Source organism: Biomphalaria glabrata, chromosome 13, assembly GCF_947242115.1.
Source record: "Biomphalaria glabrata chromosome 13, xgBioGlab47.1, whole genome shotgun sequence".
Lineage (NCBI taxonomy): Eukaryota > Metazoa > Mollusca > Gastropoda > Planorbidae > Biomphalaria > Biomphalaria glabrata.
The window spans coordinates 30100743-30121791 of NC_074723.1; the positions used below are offsets into that span (position 1 = coordinate 30100743).

The following is a 21049-nucleotide window of genomic DNA, read 5'->3' on the forward strand; positions in this document are numbered from 1 at the left end:
TCACACAGATCTGGTCTATAGGGACGTCGCACCTAATAGCTTGACAGGTGGGCTGTCGAATAGGCGGGCAATGCCGATAGCGCCAAGTAGTAGAGTTGAGTAGATCTCAGTAGGCAAATGCAGCGCTGAATAGCACTAAGCGCAACTGCCGGTAAATAGATCGTTGATCCAATAACTAGGCAATAGGTGATTCTTGATAGCAACTAGGCAAGTGCAGCGCTGATTAGCACTAAGCACAACTGCCGGTAAATAGATCGTTGATCCAATAACTAGGCAATAGGTGATAGGCAAATAGGCAGGTAAGTAATCCGATAAATAGGCAGACACCTGAGGGAGGCACCAGGTATTCCTCTAGGAGAAAGAATGAGTGATATAGTCCAGACTCGATAGCTCAGCTCGAATGAGAAAGAGAGGGTGATTTGAGTTGGTTTACTATATATATATATGCCCGAAAAGTGTGGGCGAACACCGGAAATGTCCTAGGCTAAGAATTATCTTACACGTGGGTGAAATCCGACAAGAGCCGCACCTTGGAGTATCACGCGGTGTGTTGACCAGGGTAATCTCTTAGATCAAAGAGAGACGTGAGAAAAGGGGGGGGGGAGGATTAGCTTGCATTCAAACCAAGGTGGTGTCAACCGCGGCTGTCAGACATCCTGTCGATAAGATCAAGGTCTGAGCGTATCTTTGCCCCGGTCAAGGGAAGATAAATGAAAGGACTGGCCTAATTTTCTCCAAGGTGGTGGACTAAGTCTAGCCTGGTAGAGAGGAAAAGGTGTGGCGGGTGAATGATTTAGGGGTTGGATGGGGAAATAATTAAAATAAAATAAATAAATAATGAAAAATAATAATTAATGCTGTGATAAATTTGAGTGACTCTGACAGCGAGTTTTTGACTTGTCACATACGCCGCCGCCAAGATGGATCTATCGCAGAAAGATCCATAAAGTGCGAGCAGACTGATGTCACTCTAACTTTAAGATCAGTTGTTATCACAGCATTAGAAAAAAAATCTGGGAAAATAAAGGGATAGCCATGCCAGGAGGAGAGTCTGTCCAAGTCAGTCCGTGGTCTACTTTCCGTCCCTGATAACGTAGTCACCTGGGTGAAACATTTGGGGTTGTTCGGGAGAGTAGATTGGGCGATTGGGTGAGTAATAATTCCTTCCTGGGGCGGATTGGGGAGGGTGATTGGGGCTTAGGCGGGGTGCCCAAGGCACGTGTGCTCGTTGGGGCTTGCCTCCGAAGCCGCTGTGAGGCGCTTCTTCACGAGAGTAAGTAGTTAGCTTACCTCGGTATCGTCTGACATGATCAATGTCAGGGAAGAGTGGCCTGATAAAGAATGTGGAGTTCTGCCTGAGAACGTCCCCACGAGTACTATAATTTGGCTTACGTCGGGGCTTCCTGACATGGTCAATGCCAGGGGAGGGTTGATTTCGCATGGTGGCTGAGGAGCCATGGTGAGAAGTGTTTTCACGAGCGCGAGGGTTCGGCTTACCTCGTGACTTCCTGACACTATCAATGCCAGGGGGAGGCTGATTCGGAATGGTGGCTGAGGAGCCATGAAAAGGAGTGAGTCCACGAGAGCAAGGGTTCATCTTACCTCGGGGCATTCTGACACTGTCAATGTCAGAGGAAGGATGCATGATTGTGGCTGAGTAGCCTGGGTCAAATAGATCCTCACGAGCGCGGGTGTACGACTTAACTCGTGACTTCCCAGCAGTGTCAATGCCAGGGCAGAGTGGTTTGAGCTTTGCTGATGAGTCGGGACTGAGCGTGTTAGCGTGGTGACCAGGGCTTCCAACCAGCTGGTTGCTGCCACGTTTCTGCTTCGTCGATCTACCGACGGGCAGAGAGAAGTATGGCTTGTTGACTACTCCAAGAGGGACATATTTGGAGCCTAGAATGAAATCGTACACCGGCGCGTCCATGACGGCTGCGTCAATGGTGCCGTGTACGTACTTGCATTCTACGTGGACCCTAGCAATAGGAAGAATCTTTGGAGGAATCTCACGGTCAAGGGACTGAATCGTCACAGTTCTATCTGTGAGATCAGCCGGATCAACCAGTGCTTTGCAGATAACTGAGCTTACCGCACAGCCTGTGTCAAATAGGGACCGGACGTACCGTCCGTTAACCAGAATCTTCTCTATCCCGGGGGAAGATGAGACAGGGTGAGGAAGTGCCGGTAGGACTTCCGTTTTCCTAGAGCCAAGGGCAGTGTGTTCAGGGGCCACAGTCAGTGTTGATATGACGTATGGGTCGCCCGCTGTTCTATCAGTCTGTGTTTGCTGATTAGACGCAGAGGGTTTGGGGACCGCGGTCATTACTGAAATGGTCTGTGAGGCCTGCTGCTTTTGGCGGTTGGGTTGGTGGCTACGCATGCTGTTGTTGCAGTCACGGTAGGCACGGTTAGGTTTGTTGCCACGCGTGCTGTTGTTACAGTCACGGTGGGCTTGGTTGTTCTGGTCATGACGAGGCTTACGTGCTGGAAAGTTGCCGTTTTTGTGCAAGGCTGGTTGTTGGACTGGTGCCTTTTTAGGTTGGGGTTGGCTTGGGGGCATGGGCTGAATTGGGGCGTCGCAGTTTGCAGGACTATTAGACTCAGCAGGAGGGTTGGGCTGGGTGGACAATGTGGAATCATCGAGAGGAGGGATATCAGGTATGAAAGCTTCATCCTTGGCAGCAACTTCTGTGTCCGTTTGGGCAGTGTACCCGCTTTGGATGTGAGTCGTGGTTTTGCTCTCCTCTGCTTCCTGGTCTTGTCTTGCCGGTGTGGTGTTCAGCTCCAAACTCTGCGGCCTATTGCTCTGTCTGATTTCTGGTGTTTCCTGTGCATGGGCTTTGTCCAATTCTTCCATTTCTTGCTTGAATTTTCTTTCATTGTCAATCAACCGGCGTACGATGTCTTCCACCTTGGGGTCTTCATATCCAAGGAGCATCATAATCTCCTCAACTTCAGAATCTAATTCTGTTGAGTCCATGATAATAGAGGACGGATTAGAAAAAGTATGAAATGGAATAGCGGAAAGGGCCACTGGAGAGCAATTGTTATAGGAAAAAGTGCAGAAGGAATGCGGTGTCTGCCTAAGTTAATCACAAAGTTCCTGCAAGGAAATGTTACACATAAAATGCAATAATAGTAATAAATAAAATATGACAGAAGTGACACTCTTGATAATGCGAAGTGATGATACTTATAAATATTTTTAGAAAAATATTGATAGGAATTTAGTTATTGCTGCCTGTTCGTGCCTGCTGTACTAATGGGTTAAATCCACGGACGGGCTCGCCAAAATGTGACAGGTGGGGAAATGTGACGTGTGTTTGGCACGTTTTATGTCTAGGGGATGATTATTTTTAATGCTATCACACCCCCACTTATCAGCATATGAATCGGGAGCAGACACGCAACGAGACAAAGCAATGAAAGATAGATACAAAAGTTAAAATAAAGGATATTTATTTACATAAATATACATATAATAATAAAAAGGGGGAGGGTTTGCATCTATCTCTAGTATATTCTATGTTTAATCATCACTCTTGCACATGATAAGAGAGTATGTCACTTTGTCCTCTGACTTAGCTGGTTGTCCTGTTGATGTCGCAGCTGGCTGTGTCCTGACTTGAGGTTCTGCAGCTGGAGGTGGCGCTCTAGCGGATAGAGGGACGCCGGCGATATAGTTCTTGTGGAGTCTCAGTCCCAAGTTCTAGTATCTGTAGTGGGCACAGTAAGGCGGGTGGCCGGATACCGTGGGCACAAGGTTACTGCGGGCAGAGCTGATCTGCCGTGGGCAGCGTAGTTGACAGGATATGTCCAGTGAGTTGCAGAGGGTTGGCGTAGCTATGACGTCTCACACAGATCTGGTCTATAGGGACGTCGCACCTAATAGCTTGACAGGTGGGCTGTCGAATAGGCGGGCAATGCCGATAGCGCCAAGTAGTAGAGTTGAGTAGATCTCAGTAGGCAAATGCAGCGCTGAATAGCACTAAGCGCAACTGCCGGTAAATAGATCGTTGATCCAATAACTAGGCAATAGGTGATTCTTGATAGCAACTAGGCAAGTGCAGCGCTGATTAGCACTAAGCACAACTGCCGGTAAATAGATCGTTGATCCAATAACTAGGCAATAGGTGATAGGCAAATAGGCAGGTAAGTAATCCGATAAATAGGCAGACACCTGAGGGAGGCACCAGGTATTCCTCTAGGAGAAAGAATGAGTGATATAGTCCAGACTCGATAGCTCAGCTCGAATGAGAAAGAGAGGGTGATTTGAGTTGGTTTACTATATATATATATGCCTGAAAAGTGTGGGCGAACACCGGAAATGTCCTAGGCTAAGAATTATCTTACACGTGGGTGAAATCCGACAAGAGCCGCACCTTGGAGTATCACGCGGTGTGTTGACCAGGGTAATCTCTTAGATCAAAGAGAGACGTGAGAAAAGGGGGGGGGGAGGATTAGCTTGCATTCAAACCAAGGTGGTGTCAACCGCGGCTGTCAGACATCCTGTCGATAAGATCAAGGTCTGAGCGTATCTTTGCCCCGGTCAAGGGAAGATAAATGAAAGGACTGGCCTAATTTTCTCCAAGGTGGTGGACTAAGTCTAGCCTGGTAGAGAGGAAAAGGTGTGGCGGGTGAATGATTTAGGGGTTGGATGGGGAAATAATTAAAATAAAATAAATAAATAATGAAAAATAATAATTAATGCTGTGATAAATTTGAGTGACTCTGACAGCGAGTTTTTGACTTGTCACAATAGTCTAGATTTTTTATGCCAATCATTGGAATATTACAAAGTCTTGTAGATGTATATAATTGGCAATAGAAACAGATAATTTCTGCATCTTTCTGCTCGTGGCTAGCAGTCTACAGAGATATTCTTTACTTCTTTGCATGCTCAATATAAATTCGTTTATTTTGGTTTATAATAGAACATTGTAAGGACCAGTTAAAATAGTAAAAACAATAAAATTAATTCAGGAATTGAGTAACACACACACACACACACACATCTTTCAGACTTTGCGATGTATAAGCAGATGATGTTAAGATCATCCTTTTTAATAGCCGAAGACTATTTTCAGGTACCGATTAGAGTTCGGTGAAATCAGGAGCGTCCTAAAAATCCCGCGGGTCAAAACATAAGTCTTCACCTAGATTCGAACCCAAGAACCCTCCGTTCGAAAGCGCTTAACCACTCAGCCACCACGCCCCATGCGCTTGATCCAATTATAAAATCATTTTGAACCAGTAACCTCATTTTCATTTTAAAAACTTTTCCCATCTTGAGTGCTTGAAAAGACGACGATGGCCATTGGTTCTAGAATCTCCTGAAAATTGATATTTCGACTTGAGACCTTCTCGAAATCCAACCAATAGAAAGTCGTGTTGGACAGACGAAGGAAGAAGAAAGATGTCTCTAAGAAAGAGAATTATACTCCTGACCAATTTAGAGAATGAGAAGGAACAAACCAACAATGCTGGACTGTATGTTAACACAGAGATACTAACAAACAAAATAAATTAAAAAACAACATTTATATAAAGAGGTAGAACTCCGGCCTTAAAACTTAACAATAATGTACAATTAATTTCCAGTATTCGATAGCAAAACAAAATAATTGAAAATCAATAATCAATTGACTAATTGAGTATTGCTGTTTATTGATTCATGTTTTGTTAGGTACATTAAATTGCTTAATTGTTTAAAGTATCAACTTGATCGGAGAATGCGTGAGGGAGAAATAGCGTTAACTATTATTCAAGGGGACTAAACCCAACAAATTTAGTCATATTTGTGACTACTGAAGTATTAGTTTCCCTTGTTGCTATTAAAAAAAAAAAAAAAAAAAAAAAGAGTTACCAGTAATTAAATATCTAATTGGTTACTTTTTAAAATGGATTCATGTCTTTTCTATGTCAATGAATATTTGTGCGAAGTTTCGGCTTGATCTGAGAATGGGTACGGGAGAATTAACGTGTACACACTTTTTACCAGACAGACAGAGTTGATAATTGAGATAAGCTTTGGGAAAATGCAGAGTCCTTTAAGTCTCTATATTATGTGGAACAACTTGTAATGGGAATTAGTGTGAATACAAATATACGTTAATTAAAAAAATTCCCAACCAAGTTGTATCTTAAAGCAAGGTGCGCCTATTTCTTTATAATTATCAGTGGGCCAAACTTTACAGACAGTGGGCCAAACTTTACAGACAGTGGGCCAAACTTTTCAGACAGTGGGACCAATTTTACAGACAGTGGAACAAACTTTACACTTAGCAGGCCAAAGTTTACAGTTAGTGGGCCAAACTTTACACATAATGGGAGTTTTATTTAATTTTATTTACACCTTTCATTATTTTAATTACATCTTTTATTATTTTCATTACATCTTTCATTATTTTAATTACATCTTTCATTATTTTTAATTACATCTTTCATTATTTTAATTACATCTTTCATTATTTTTAATTACATATTTTATTATTTTAATTACATCTTTCATTATTTTAATTACATCTTTCATTATTTTAATTACATCTTTCATTATTTTTAATTACATCTTTTATTATTTTAATTACATCTTTCATTATTTTAATTACATCTTTCATTATTTTAATTACATCTTTCATTATTTTTAATTACATCTTTTATTATTTTAATTACATCTTTCATTATTTTAATTACATCTTTCATTATTTTAATTACATCTTTCATTATTTTTAATTACATCTTTTATTATTTTAATTACATCTTTCATTATTTTAATTACATCTTTCATTATTTTAATTACATCTTTCATTATTTTTAATTACATCTTTCATTATTTTTTATTACATCTTTCATTATTTTAATTACATCTTTTATTATTTTAATTACATATTTCATTATTTTAATTACATCTTTTATTATTTTAATTACATATTTCATTATTTTAATTACATCTTTCATTTTTTAAATTACATCTTTCATTATTTTAATTACATCTTTCATTATTTTAATTACATCTTTCATTATTTTTAATTACATATTTCATAGCTTGATCAGGTCCAATTGCTTTTGTGGGGCAAGTTTTCCGTTTAGCCCTTAGGCGCTCAGCAAACACAAATAAGCTCCAGTCGGGATTCAAACTCAAACGACCTTGATAGGTAGCCAAGCAGTTTATGATATTCAGTCACATACCCCACTATATATAACTCCACAGATATTCGGTAATATATTCGTGCTTTTTTAAAAACAATTTATGGCTCCTTCTGACTTGTAAGACAATGGATGCGCCTAGACGAGTCGCTGGTTTTGGTTTCATCTTGAGACGGGGTAGAATCTGATGTTGGTAATGAAAGCCATTCGAAACAATATGATGTAGTTAGAAATTAATGGATGTAATAATGCAACAAAATCTGGTCCATTTGAAAAAATACGTTTCAGCAGAACAGAGAAAAACTGAAGCTCTTCTGCATCGTTCCATTCAAATAGCTAGGTCTCAACATCTACCAGAGGTCTTATCATGGGAATTGAGAAAATTACAACAGACTTAAAGACCAAAACACAACAAAACAAAACAGAATAAAAAAAACAACTCTCAGCGAACTCTCAGCGAACAAAAGTGTCCGGTAATAACGTAGTACTCATTGAGAGGTCCGAGTCTATTTCTGGTGAAGATCACGCAGCCGACTCGATTTTCTTTCGGGTCACGTGACACGATACCACCAATCAAAACCACCAACTGTGATAACTAAATATAGATTTCTCGATGAATGGAAAGGGGGGATTAACTGCGTCTCGGTGAAATGAAAGGCTGAGAATGAGAATGCAAAAACTCGACGAAAATAATGAGGGGTGGGGGAGAAAGAAGTGGAACAACATACAATTGTGAAGTTAACTCTTTCTCTCCGTAATTATTTTTCCACGTTTTGAAGGAATTCTTCTAATACTTATTACTATTTCACTACCCCTATTATGATTGGGCTTCAATAGCTTTGTTGTTTGTTATCAGAATATGTTCTGCGTGGTATAGAATTAAATGGAAATGCAATCTCTTTTTATATAATTCAAAGTCAAGTTTAAAAAAAGTAAACATTAATTTAATTTAATGAGGTCAAAATCAACGATGGTATCGTCGATTAGGAGAGAAAGAGTTAACATGAAATACAAGTACAATGTTCATATACGCAGCGGCAGAATGGCAAAGCGATTGGCTTCCGAAACCGCGGGATCCTTGGTTCGAGTCCTGATGAAGATTCGGATTTTTATTTCGAGATTCTTATGTCACCTCTGAGTCCACCCCGCTCTAATGGGTACTTGACATTAGTTTTGGAAAAGTAAAGGCGGTTGTTAGTCGTACTGTCCCCATGACACCCTAGTTAACCGTTAAAACGCTTTTGGAAGTTTAGACTCTAAACTTCAGGATTGTAATTCCATTTCGTATGCACCCATTGTAAAACTGCTCAGCACTTTAAGGGTTAACAGTGAGCTACATAAACATGCCTTATAATGATCGCAAGATCTGCAAGTGGATTCTCTACCATTTTGGTAATTATTGAATTGTTTCGATGAATCTAAAGCGTTACTATGACCATATGACACATTTTCGAAGAAAAAAAGAAACTGGAAATATAAATGTTTCATAACCTATGTCCTGCAGCCCAACAGGACCTACTCGGACGTGACAGTGACCGTCCCTCCTAACCTCTACCCACTGTCGCAGATCCTCGGTAATAGTGGAATCGACGACCTTTTTTACAAAGCTACTCACTCTGTCTGTCTGTTTGGTAAAAAGTTTGAACATGTTAATTCTCCCCCTTCCCATTCTCTGATCAATTTGAAACTTTGCACACCTATTCCTTGGCATAAACAATGGTTAATTCATTATTTTGTTTGATACCAGCAATGCAAATTCATCCTTCAGTATTCACAGATACGGCTAAATATGTAGGGTTTCGTCCCCTTAGATAACCGAACACGTTATTTCTCCCACACCTATTCTCGGATCAAGTTAAAAATTTAAACAATATAGTACCTAACAAAACATCAATCAATTAAAAAAATTAACCACATAGTCCAATAATTATTGGTAATTATTTTTTTTGTTTGATATCTAAAAGCGAAATAACTTATACATAGTTGAGAGATATAGTTGTAAGTGCAGAGTTTTTTCCCTTAGATAAGCTTTGTTTTTTTCTTTAATGGATGTTTTGATATTTTTCATGTTGCTTAGATTGGGCCAGTAATATTGCAAGCCAGTTGCTTTAGGTCGAAAAAAAAGTTGTAAACCACTGGGCAGAGCCAAGGTCAGCAAATAATTTTTTATTTTTTTTTAACCACAATTTATGTCCACTTGAATTTGGTGCTAACGGTATACAAGAATGTTATGAGGCCAGCCTTTACTTTGACATGAACGACCTTATTCATTAGAAAAAAAAAGTTTTCAAATCAGGCCAGCTAATTACAAGACGGAAGAAATAGCTCCAATATAAACCTAAACATATATTAAAAAAATACTTAAAAGATAACAGCAAAGCTAATCCGAGGGGGAGAATTCCCTATTTACACCCAAGTGTCTCAATACTGTAATATTTTTTTCCCTTTTCGCTGTTATACATAATTAATGAATTAGTGTATTTAATTATTTGACTGAATATTTCTTAAAAATTGATTCATGTTTTGTTAGGCATTGAATAATTTGGATGTTTGGCACATCGGAGCATTGCAATTATTCCGGTAGCTCGTGGAACACCCGTTGAGGCCTCTCGGTACACTAGTCTCCCGCGGAACACAGTTTGGGAAACACTGAATGACAGAAACGGTTGCACTCAACTTCATGATACACAGAAGAAAAAAAGATTACATAGAACAAGATGAGTACCTGAAAGAACGTTCCAAGACTTCTGGAGATTCTCATGGTGAGTTTCTGTTTGCTGACGCTTGGCTCAGATCCTTTGGTGTAATGCGGAGCCCCACGACCTGAAGTTTTTCTTCCGTCCAGTGACGCACTGTTGCAAACGATGATTTCATCACTTCCGGAAATGTTTGTGGGCGAGATGGCCGAAGAAGGACTCACCTGCAGAATAAATTTATTACCGAAGTTGTAATTACTAACAGCTTTGTTTTTCAAAATACATTTAAGTAAATAGTGGACTGGAAGTGATTTCGCATTTATAAATTTTCTTTTTTTTTAAAGCTTAGATTTAATGCGAAATATGAAAATCTTTTCTTAATAACATTTGTTAAAAAATATTTGTTCTTACATGTTCAATCTTATTCGGATTTGTGAAATTCAAGTAGTACTCCTACAAGAGTAAGTTGGACTCGTGGCGTACCTAAAGTCGGGTAAAGATGATCATACTTCGAAAGCCCACCTATTTGGGCCCCTAATGAATGTTTTATTTTTTTTTTACATTAAATGATGTCGAATGCCATAAAGCAGGGGCCCCTTAAAAGGTCAAGCCCCCATGGGCCTCCAAATTTCTATCTACGCCACTGAGTTGGACAAGCTGTCTGGAGCTACAAGCTAAACGCAAGTAAAAAAAATGAATAGTATTGCAGTCAACAAACCATAGATCTAGTCCTTGGTGATTTAATATGTTATCACGGTCTTGGCAGACCTTTGCCATAAAAATACAAAAAAAAAAATATACAAGCACGAGTAGTTGGTCCTTGGTAGTGTCTACAATGATGAGCAGTTTGTTTGCTTTGAAACAATCAACACTAGGTGTGGAATGACTATTCCGCAGGGCCAGGATTAAAAGTACAAGGAAATGAAGAAGAGAATGTGGCTAACATCAACAAAGTTGTAGTCTGAGTTTCTAGCACTGTATTTAATATCCACTTTGTCAAGCGGGCCACTGGGCCTGTTGTTTCCTACGAAATAACAAGGTAAAGTAGGTGGGTACATTGCATTTGTTTATGATGCAAATATTTGGATAGAAATGTCTTTGAAATACACTGAATCAACTTGCCACGTTATTTATTATGTAGTTTTTTTTTTTAACTTGATGACATAATGAACTATAAAGTAAAAAAAAAGAGTAAAGTTTCCCTTTCAGACCTTGTGGTCTACAGGACAGATGATGTAAAGGTCATCTGTTTCTGTGGCCTACGGTTAACGAGGGTGTCATGTGGCCAGCATAACGATCAACCGCCTTTACTTTCCCCAACTAATGTCAGGTACCCATTAGAGTTGGGTGGATTCAGAGGCGCCCAAAGATCCCGAAATTAAAAATCCCAGTCTTCACCAGGATTCGAACCCAAGACCCCTGGTTTGGAAGCCAAGCGCGTTACCGCTCAGCCACCGCGCCTCCATGATGAGCTATGTTAGTGACATACTCTAGAATACTCTAGAACCATGACACCTCAATACCCTTGACCCTTTTACATCTAGAACCATGACACCTCAATACCCTTGACGCTTTTACATTTCATTTTCTTCGTTTGTTAGTTTTTTTTTATCTAATTTAGCCTATGTTAATTATATTTCCCTGATGTAGCCTTGAACTGTTTCATTTTCTTTTTCCAAGTGTGATAACGGTGTGACCTATTTGAGTTAGTTAAACTGTCCTCATTTTGTGAACAATGAGCTGTCACCAAGGATGTGACACAACTCATAAGCTTATAAACAGGAATTTACTCCAGTAAAACACGACGAAGAGTTAGCACACACAATAACACAGTCACAGATTGGTCGCGACTAACAGACTACGATATGGGTACAAAATACAAATACGACTACAAATACCATCACGAGTACAATCTTATCTGATCCTATCTTATACAATACAGACGTTACTTCATAAAAGAAGAGGATTGCGTCCTATGCGTCATGCATCTAGTCATGCAAATTTTGTAAAGTCACTGGTTTTCCTGGCTAGCTCAGGCATGCTCTAATAGCACTAGGGAACAGGAGTGTTTGTAAAAATTTGTCCTAGCATATGGAATGAGGAATGCCAATAACAAAAAAAAACACAGAAGATCACGACTACTGTAGTCTTCATTATGTGTTCTAACTTATATTTACTCACCACACTGCAATTCAATGGAGAAACTAACAGCAATTAATTGATTAAAATACAAGCCTTTATCTTGAGAATGTTCCTAACACATTATTCATTCAATTATGTATAGCTCATTGCCACGTCACAGGTCTGACGTCACGATTTGTGATGTGGTGAAGAGCTATTGGTCTAAACTGCCCACAGGTTGTCGTCACAGGCAAGTGTTGATGCCTCCTGTAACAATCGGTCTCACTTCCTCACGCAGTCTCCAATGCGTTCTCCCCCGCAAGACTTCCATCTCTCAACGCTTTCTCTAAATACCTACTGACCTCAAAGTGACCAGAGTCCGAGCTTCTTCCTGTCCTCCATTTCCCGTTCGCCTGTCTCCATTTTCTGGTTCACCGGTTCCCTTCGAGTAATTTTCTACGTGAAGTCGTTCAAGATATAGGTCAGGTCAAAATTACCTCCCTTTTTACCCCGCTCTCCCATTTCTAATGTTCATTAACATCTTTAGCAATGGAACAAAGTCCATAAAGCGCAAAAAAGAAACAAACACAGGCCAATGGCAAAGACAGAGCCCTTGCCCGGTTTGGCTTATGACTGAGCCCAAAGCTAAGTGGCATGCGAAAACGACTTTAATGTTAAGTATGTAAAAAATCCAATTAAAATATTTAGTTTTTTTTTAAATATTTACTCTTAAGAAATAATAACAAATGATGATTGTGTTTTTAAAGAATTATACATTTGAGCGAGGTTTAATGGGGGGTGGGGGGAAGATCTGATAGAACTACCCCCCGTCCCCTACTCCAGAAGACTCTTAAAGGACCAGATCAGGGGTGTGCTTGCGCTCAATGGCATTGGTGAGACCAACTGGCAGCTATTGGCTTCCGAAAAGGAGAGTTTGAGAACTACTAACACTGGACCAGGCGTATCTAATGTCAAAGATAGGCGAAAAAAAAAGCGAAACGAGAAATTAAATTTACAGTTGGTGAATCTTAAGAACGACCGCTGGAGCAGACAAATCTACCATCAAAAATAGGTGAAAGGTCGACCGCGCGAAATATGCAGCTCACAGCTTGGCCTGCTCAGCCACGTGAATTCTTTGTGTGTGATCTACGTACTCCTAAATGTCTGTACTCCTAAATGTCTGTGCTCCTAAATGTGTGTACTCCTAAATGTCTCTACTCCTAAATGTCTGTGCTCCTAAATGTCTGTACTCCTAAATGTCTGTACTCCTAAATGTCTGTGCTCCTAAATGTCTCTACTCCTAAATGTCTGTACTCCTAAATGTCTCTACTCCTAAATGTCTGTACTAAATGTCTCTACTCCTAAATGTCTCTACTCCTAAATGTCTCTACTCCTAAATGTCTCTACTCCTAAATGTCTGTGCTCCTAAATGTCTGTACTCCTAAATGTCTGTGCTCCTAAATGTCTGTACTCCTAAATGTCTCTACTCCTAAATGTCTGTACTCCTAAATGTCTGCGCTCCTAAATGTCTGTACTCCTAAATGTCTGTACTAAATGTCTGTACTCCTAAATGTCTGTACTCCTAAATGTCTGTACTCCTAAATGTCTGTGCTCCTAAATGTCTGTACTCCTAAATGTCTGTACTCCTAAATGTCTGTACTCCTAAATGTCTGTACTCCTAAATGTCTGTACTCCTAAATGTCTGTGCTCCTAAATGTTTTTACTCATAAATGTCTCTACTCCTAAATGTCTGTACTCCTAAATGTCTGTACTCCTAAATGTCTCAACTCCTAAATGTCTGTACTCCTAAATGTCTGTACTCCTAAATGTCTGTACTCCTAAATGTCTCTACTCCTAAATGTCTGTACTCCTAAATGTCTGTACTACTAAATGTCTCTACTCCTAAATATCTCTACTCCTAAATGTCTGTACTCCTAAATGTCTTTACTTCTAAATGTCTGTCCTAAATGTCTGTACTCCTAAATGTCTCTACTCCTAAATGTCTGTACTCCTAAATGTCTGTACTCCTAAATGTCTGTACTTCTAAATGTTTGTCCTAAATGTCTGTACTCCTAAATGTCTCTACTCCTAAATGTCTGTACTCCTAAATGTCTCTACTCCTAAATGTCTGTACTCCTAAATGTCAGTACTCCTAAATGTCTGTACCCCGAAATGTCTGTACTAAATGTCTGTACTCCTAAATGTCTGTGCTCTAAATGTCTTTACTCCTAAATGTCTCTACTCCTAAATGTCTCTACTCCTAAATGTCTGTACTCCTAAATGTCTGTACCCCTAAATGTCTGTACTAAATGTCTCTACTCCTAAATGTCTCTACTCCTAAATGTCTGTACTCCTAAATGTCTCTACTCCTAAATGTCTGTACTCCTAAATGTCTGTACCCCTAAATGTCTGTACTAAATGTCTGTACTCCTAAATGTCTGTGCTCTAAATGTCTGTACTCCTAAATGTCTCTACTCCTAAATGTCTCTACTCATAAATGTCTGTACTCCTAAATGTCTGTACTCCTAAATGTCTGTACTCCTAAATGTCTGTACCCCTAAATGTCTGTACTAAATGTCTCTACTCCTAAATGTCTGTACTCCTAAATGTCTGTACTCCTAAATGTCTGTACTCCTAAATGTCTGTACTCCTAAATGTCTGTACTCCTAAATGTCTTTACTTCTAAATGTCTGTCCTAAATGTCTGTACTCCTAAATGTCTCTACTCCTAAATGTCTGTACTCCTAAATGTCTGTACTCCTAAATGTCTGTACTCCTAAATGTCTGTACTTCTAAATGTCTGTCCTAAATGTCTGTACTCCTAAATGTCTCTACTCCTAAATGTCTGTACTAAATGTCTCTACTCCTAAATGTCTGTACTCCTAAATGTCTGTACTTCTAAATGTCTGTCTTAAATGTCTGTACTCCTAAATGTCTCTACTCCTAAATGTCTGTACTCCTAAATGTCTGTACTCCTAAATGTCTGTACTAAATGTCTGTACCCCTAAATGTCTGTACTCCTAAATGTCTGTACTCCTAAATGTCTGTACTTCTAAATGTCTGTACTAAATGTCTCTACTCCTAAATGTCTTTACTCCTAAATGTCTGTACTAAATGTCTCTACTCCTAAATGTCTGTACTCCTAAATGTCTGTACTCCTAAATGTCTGTACTTCTAAATGTCTGTCCTAAATGTCTGTACTCCTAAATGTCTGTACTCCTAAATGTCTGTACTTCTAAATGTCTATCCTAAATGTCTGTACTCCTAAATGTCTTTACTCCTAAATGTCTGTACTAAATGTCTCTACTCCTAAATGTCTGTACTCCTAAATGTCTCTACTCCTAAATGTCTGTACTAAATGTCTGTACTCCTAAATGTCTGTACTCCTAAATGTCTGTACTCCTAAATGTCTGTACCCCTAAATGTCTGTACTTCTAAATGTCTGTACTCCTAAATGTCTGTACTCCTAAATGTCTGTACCCCTAAATGGTTGTGATAGTTAGATATTGAAGGCTGAGGTTGAAGGAAGAATCCAAGCTTTTGAGGGTGAATGCTACAGAAATCATATGAGAGTTAATTGAGTTCCATTCAGCACTCTGGATGACAAAAAATAAAGAGCTCCTTAAAGCTTTGAAAAGACGAAAGCTGAGCTGGTTTGGTTATATTGTAAAACATTTACTTTCGGGGTACAATGTGGCACCACAAAGGAGGGGGGGGGGGTCGGACATAGAGAACTGACAGGTCGATGTGAAAGAATAGACAGGCCTCTTACTTGATTTTCTGCTAAGGACAGCAGCTGAACCTGAAGAACAGATATATTTGAGAATTAACTAGCCCATAGTACTATTTGTTAATTGGTTCAATAAAACTAAAACATGATCATATCAGAGCAGCCTAATAAAAGCGCGCAGGGATAAAAATGGCATTATGATACATAACGCATTTGCTTGTTTATACTTTTTCCTTTTTGTGTGCAAAAATCAGGTAATATTTTAATTTGAGAATTCTCCCACTTCCGATTCTCGGATCAATATGAAATTCTGCACAGATATTTATAATCAAAGACAATACTTAAATCAATAACAAATATTTAACCGATTGGTTAAGCAATTAGTGGCATTTAATTATTTTTTATATTTAAAGGGGCAGTCAAATCTTGCATTATTGAGAAATAAGGCAGTGATTTTGCTGTTCATTCGGTTATATAAGCTTTATTTTTTTTAAGTTTTTAAAAATATTTTTCCTGTTCAAAACGCTATTCAGTATTTATATAGAACTACTTTTGCCATTATTCTCAGAAAGTTCTTTTGCTTCTCTTTGCATAATTGTAAAATTCCGCACCTAACTTACATATACTGACATCCCCGTAAAATAAAAAAGAGCTAATACATGTTAAAGGCCAGGGACATCATATAGAAGCGCTCAGCTGACTGTGTACACATTACACATACAATACCATTCATTGACTTACCATACTGTCTGCTACCGGTGTTTCCGTTCCGAAAGACAAAGTGAAACTAGGTCTTGGCGATTCCGGAATCTCCTCGGAAGATGGCGAATCCAAACCGAATCGCACGGTGCTGCCTTGTATTTGACATGTTTTCTGTTCGAGGTCAGAGCGAGACCCCGGGTCATCGCACTCCTCAACGATGGCGGCTTCGTGTCCCTTCGGACACGTCATAAACACCACCTTCTGTTCCGGGTGACCAAGTCTGCTATGTTCCTCTTCTTTCGGAGACTCCGTCTCGGAGTGACTGAACGAGGAGCTGCACGATTGGAAGTTGTCGGAAAGATCTTTAGCGTCGACAAAGTCTTTGCGTTTAGTTGTCGCCAGATCGCATCGCGAGGCGTCAGGTAAACGAATTTGGGCGTTGTCAGATTCGATGCGCCCGAGGGCGTCATAGCAGATGTCCTTAAGTGATACGCTGTAAGGAAAGGACTCGAGCCGAGTGTACGTTGAAGGCGATTGACAGCTGCCATTCTGTGAGGCGTCGAGGCTGCAAAACGTTGATTTATTGCCATTCTGTGAGGCGTCGAGGCTGCATAACGTTGATTTATTATTATTCTGTGAGGCGTCGAGGCTGCATAACGTTGATTTATTGTTATTCTTTTCTTGGACTGAAGAGGGTTTTGTCCCCTCTACGTCAATGCCTCCATGGGCGTAGCTCGGCGTAGGTAGTGGACTATCACATTCCCCGTGTATCTTTCCGTCGCATCTCTTTATCACTTTTGCGCTGGTCTTGTTTCGGTGATCCTGTTCCGGTGTCTCATCACCAAGATGAGTACAGCTCGTCATCTCGTTGACCAGAAGTGACATCATCATATCAGTCCCACAATCCTTTGTGAAACCAAAGAGGACGGAAGTGACGCTAGTTTTGTCGTGGACTGTATAGATCCGTGCTCTAAGCTAACTTGCTGAGCGAACCGATTCTTCTCGAATCGATATCCAACATTTGGCTCCTTTTGAATATCTTTCTAGGTTTACATCTTCATCCATTATAAACAACGTAGCTCTATTCTCCTATACAAACTGTACTTGAACATTTCAGTTCTATCCTGACTACTTTAAATTAGTATTATCACCAAGCAAGCTGAGTGTATAGTGGTCAGTGACGACAATGCCAAACATAAGGACAGACCTGTTGAAAAAAAAAAAAAAATTAAATAAAACACTACCAATAATAAAATTATCTAATTTGTGAAAAAAAAAATATTCATATTTTTTTTTGTGAAAAAGTTCAACAGATAGTAATGAAATAAATGTATTAGGTTTATGAAATTAAGTAAGCCATAATAATGGCTGTTACATAGATAACACATTTTAAGAAGTTTGCGAAACATAAGAGGGACTCCCCAGAGATGGCATCACGTGATCACAATAAGCCAATGATTTGATGCGACAAATTATTAGTGAGATAAAAAAAAATTCCCCTCTCTTCCATCTTCTCGTTTTGTCTTCAGAGTAATTAAAGGGCCACATTTGTGTCCTAATAGGTGTCTGTGTCTGTTTTATTTTCTTATCTCTCTACCACGATGTTTAATATCAATAAAATTCTTCGCTTGAATAAACAATATTGTCGTAGCCTTTGACATTTCCTTGACCTCAAACTGGAGAGTTAATCTTAGCGGAAAAATTCGAAATCCTATTAAAATTCTGAGTGCAGATAAGTCGTTGGATTTTTTTAAAATTTTAATTTAGATAACCTTTGTTTATAAGATTTCAGCATTTTTTTACTTAAAATAAATTCATTAATAAAATGTATTACACTCATAAGCTTGCTTTCTAAACTAGGAATAGAGAACTCATTGGCTAAGAATGCCAAAAAGCCATTACAAATCTATAATTAACAATAATGATTAAATTTACCCCGTTTTCTGTTAAACTTCATGATTTTCTGTTAAAAATGATAAGTAATTTATAATATAAGATTACTATGAAAGAATTTCTTCTTCTTCTTCTTTGTTCACATTGTTATGTTATGTTACAGATGAACTGTGCAGTGGTTTCCAAACCAGGCAGCTCTCCAAATAGTTTTCTTTCTATTGGGGTATTTTGGGGCCAGTGTCTTGTTCGGGCAGTTTCGAATGACATGGTCAGCATTCTCTGGTGACATTCTACAATGACAGATTTCACTTCTAATCTTTAGCATCTGGAACATATTGTTGTAACTGTATTGGCGGAGCGATAGGGTTAATGTGTGTGTGACCTACAGACACACGTGACTCAGGCGAATCACACAGGTCAACGGCTTTTAATGGACAAGGGGCAGTAGTACTAGTACACGTAAACATGACCCGTGGTATGGTCATGTGATTGAAAGCCTTCGTGGGTGGAGATCAATCGTAATAGTAGACTTAAACACTGACAGCAACGTCGCGACTTCTGGGCAGTTTAGACCAATAGCCTGTTGCCACGTGACAGGTGTGCACGACGTGGCCACGAGCTGTTGCTCTCACTACCCACAGGTTGTGACGTTGCAAGCCAGTGTAGAGGTCTTCTATGACGAATGGTCTCGACCAGAGACAGTGTGTGTAAGGCAGTTCAGCACAGCGAGGAGACCGGGACTGTCAGTCTGTCGTGAAGTCAGTCCGGGGGTGGAGTGAGTCTTGGAGTGAAGCAGTACGAGTCCAGGATGAGATAGAGAGACAGTAAAGTTTAGTACGGCAGTACGGTGATGTACAGTGTAATGTGATGTAGTAGTTTATTGTGTTGTCAATTGTGTGTGTGTGTCAATTAAAAAAAATGAATTATTTATGCATTAAAGTATCACATTATTTTGGAACTCTTGTTGTCAAGTTCCTGTGTTAGATGTGTTGTGTTGAGCAGTGTTTGCAGAAGGCCTGATTAGGGGAGAGAGTCGTAAGAATATGTTGTCTCATTCTGCTCTTGTGTCCGGTTCTGAGGTGAAAGATTAGACGTTGGTCAAGTCTGTGAAAAGAATAAATAGCACCTCCAAACTTACATTTTCATCATGCGATGCCCACACGTCGGATATCCGTCATACAGCCGAATCAAACCACTGATTAATCAATCGCATCCCAATGAGGAGAGATTAATCCGTATTAAACTCACTTTCAACTCTTTCATGGGTTGTTTGTAAAATCACCTTTAGTCTGCAGTACCCGAATTAGTTGTAGTTATTCCTTACAAAGCTTATATCAACCCACGCCGTCTGCCTGGTATACATTTAGTGCACGTTTTTTCTCCCACTTCCGATTCTCGGATCAGGCTGAAACTTTGCACAATTATTTATTGTCGATGACAACCCATGAATCAATACAAAACCTTACCAATTATTAAATGAACTAGTGGTAATTAATTAATTTTAATTTAGAAAAAGCAAAATAAATATTATAGTATTGAGAATATGGCTGTAAATGTGCAGTTATTTCTCTTATATTTGCTTTGTTGTTTTTAAAGTATTGATTTTTTTAAAATTTGTCTTGTGTTTAAAATCCATTTCATTTTGTCCAGCAATGTATATGTTTCAATGCATTATATAATACACTAAGTTTGGAATCGATATTACGGTCAGAGAAGTTTCAAGAGTATAAAATAAAACAAAAGACGAAAAAGAAACATCTATTGTCGTAAAAAACGCAAAACATGATTGCTTTCTTTCTTTAGCGACATTCTTAAAACATACATACTGCGATATACATTAATTATATTTGAATTTACGTCGGACTATTTAGTGTGTCGGATTATTGAGTGCCGCACTATCCATAGTTACAACTTTATTTTTTAATTATTAGCTATAGTTTGTTTTTTTATATACAAAAGATATATACAGAAGCTGTCAAATTATTACGCATTCATCCGTTTTTAAGATACAAAACCTTGTTATTGTCCAACTTCTAACAATCTCGGTCAACCCATGAAGAGAGAGAGAGCAGACTAAAGTGTAGGAACTGTTCAAAACAGAACATTAAATAAAAAAAAAACAACCAACGAAATCGTTTGTTGCCTTTGGGTACATTTCAACGTTCGAGAGAGTTCGATCAAAGGGAGACTACTCCTGCGTAGTTGGGAGACACTGGTTAAAGTACAACAGAGAACATTCAAACGTCCAAACTCATAGAGCTGAGAGTTGAGTCGGTCAAATTGGACAAACAACTTGCGAGATGACTTGACTGAACAGTAGTGTTATACTGACTGACCAGCAGTGTTATACTATCTTCCTGATACATTTGTACCATTTCAATCGTCTATATAAGTGTTCCCCAAGCCTTGTACTGTAATGGAACACTGCGCACATTCCGAGTGGATCTTCATCTAATATATAAAACAGAAAGTAAGGTGTATGTATGTATGTATGTGTATGTATATATGTATGTATGTGTATGTATGTATGTATGTTTGTATGAATGTTTGTATGTATGTATGGGTATGTATGTATGTATGAATGTATGTATGTATGTATGTATGTATGTATGTATGTATGTATGTATGTATGTATGTATGCATGTATGTATGCATGTATGTATGTTCCGCATAGAAATCAAAGCCATTTGACCAATCGACAAAGCTTAGCATAAACGTTCCTTAGATCATAGCGGAGATCATGGTGTATGTTTATTGTC

General features: G+C 38.9%; 1 protein-coding gene across 5 annotated transcripts in view; it reads right to left on the reverse strand.

The window, feature by feature from the left end:
• The window catches only part of LOC106069096 (uncharacterized), a 115424-nt gene that overhangs the window by 33065 nt on the left and 61310 nt on the right, over positions 1–21049 (reverse strand). For all 5 annotated transcript variants that reach the window (XM_056008607.1, XM_056008610.1, XM_056008611.1 and 2 more), the window contains 2 exons: positions 16437–17604; positions 9875–10069 (listed from right to left, as the gene is read on the reverse strand). In XM_056008607.1, the coding sequence (XP_055864582.1) occupies positions 9875–10069; positions 16437–17288 (1047 nt within the window). In that variant the 5' untranslated portion in view covers positions 17289–17604. The remainder of the gene's footprint in view (positions 1–9874; positions 10070–16436; positions 17605–21049) is intronic.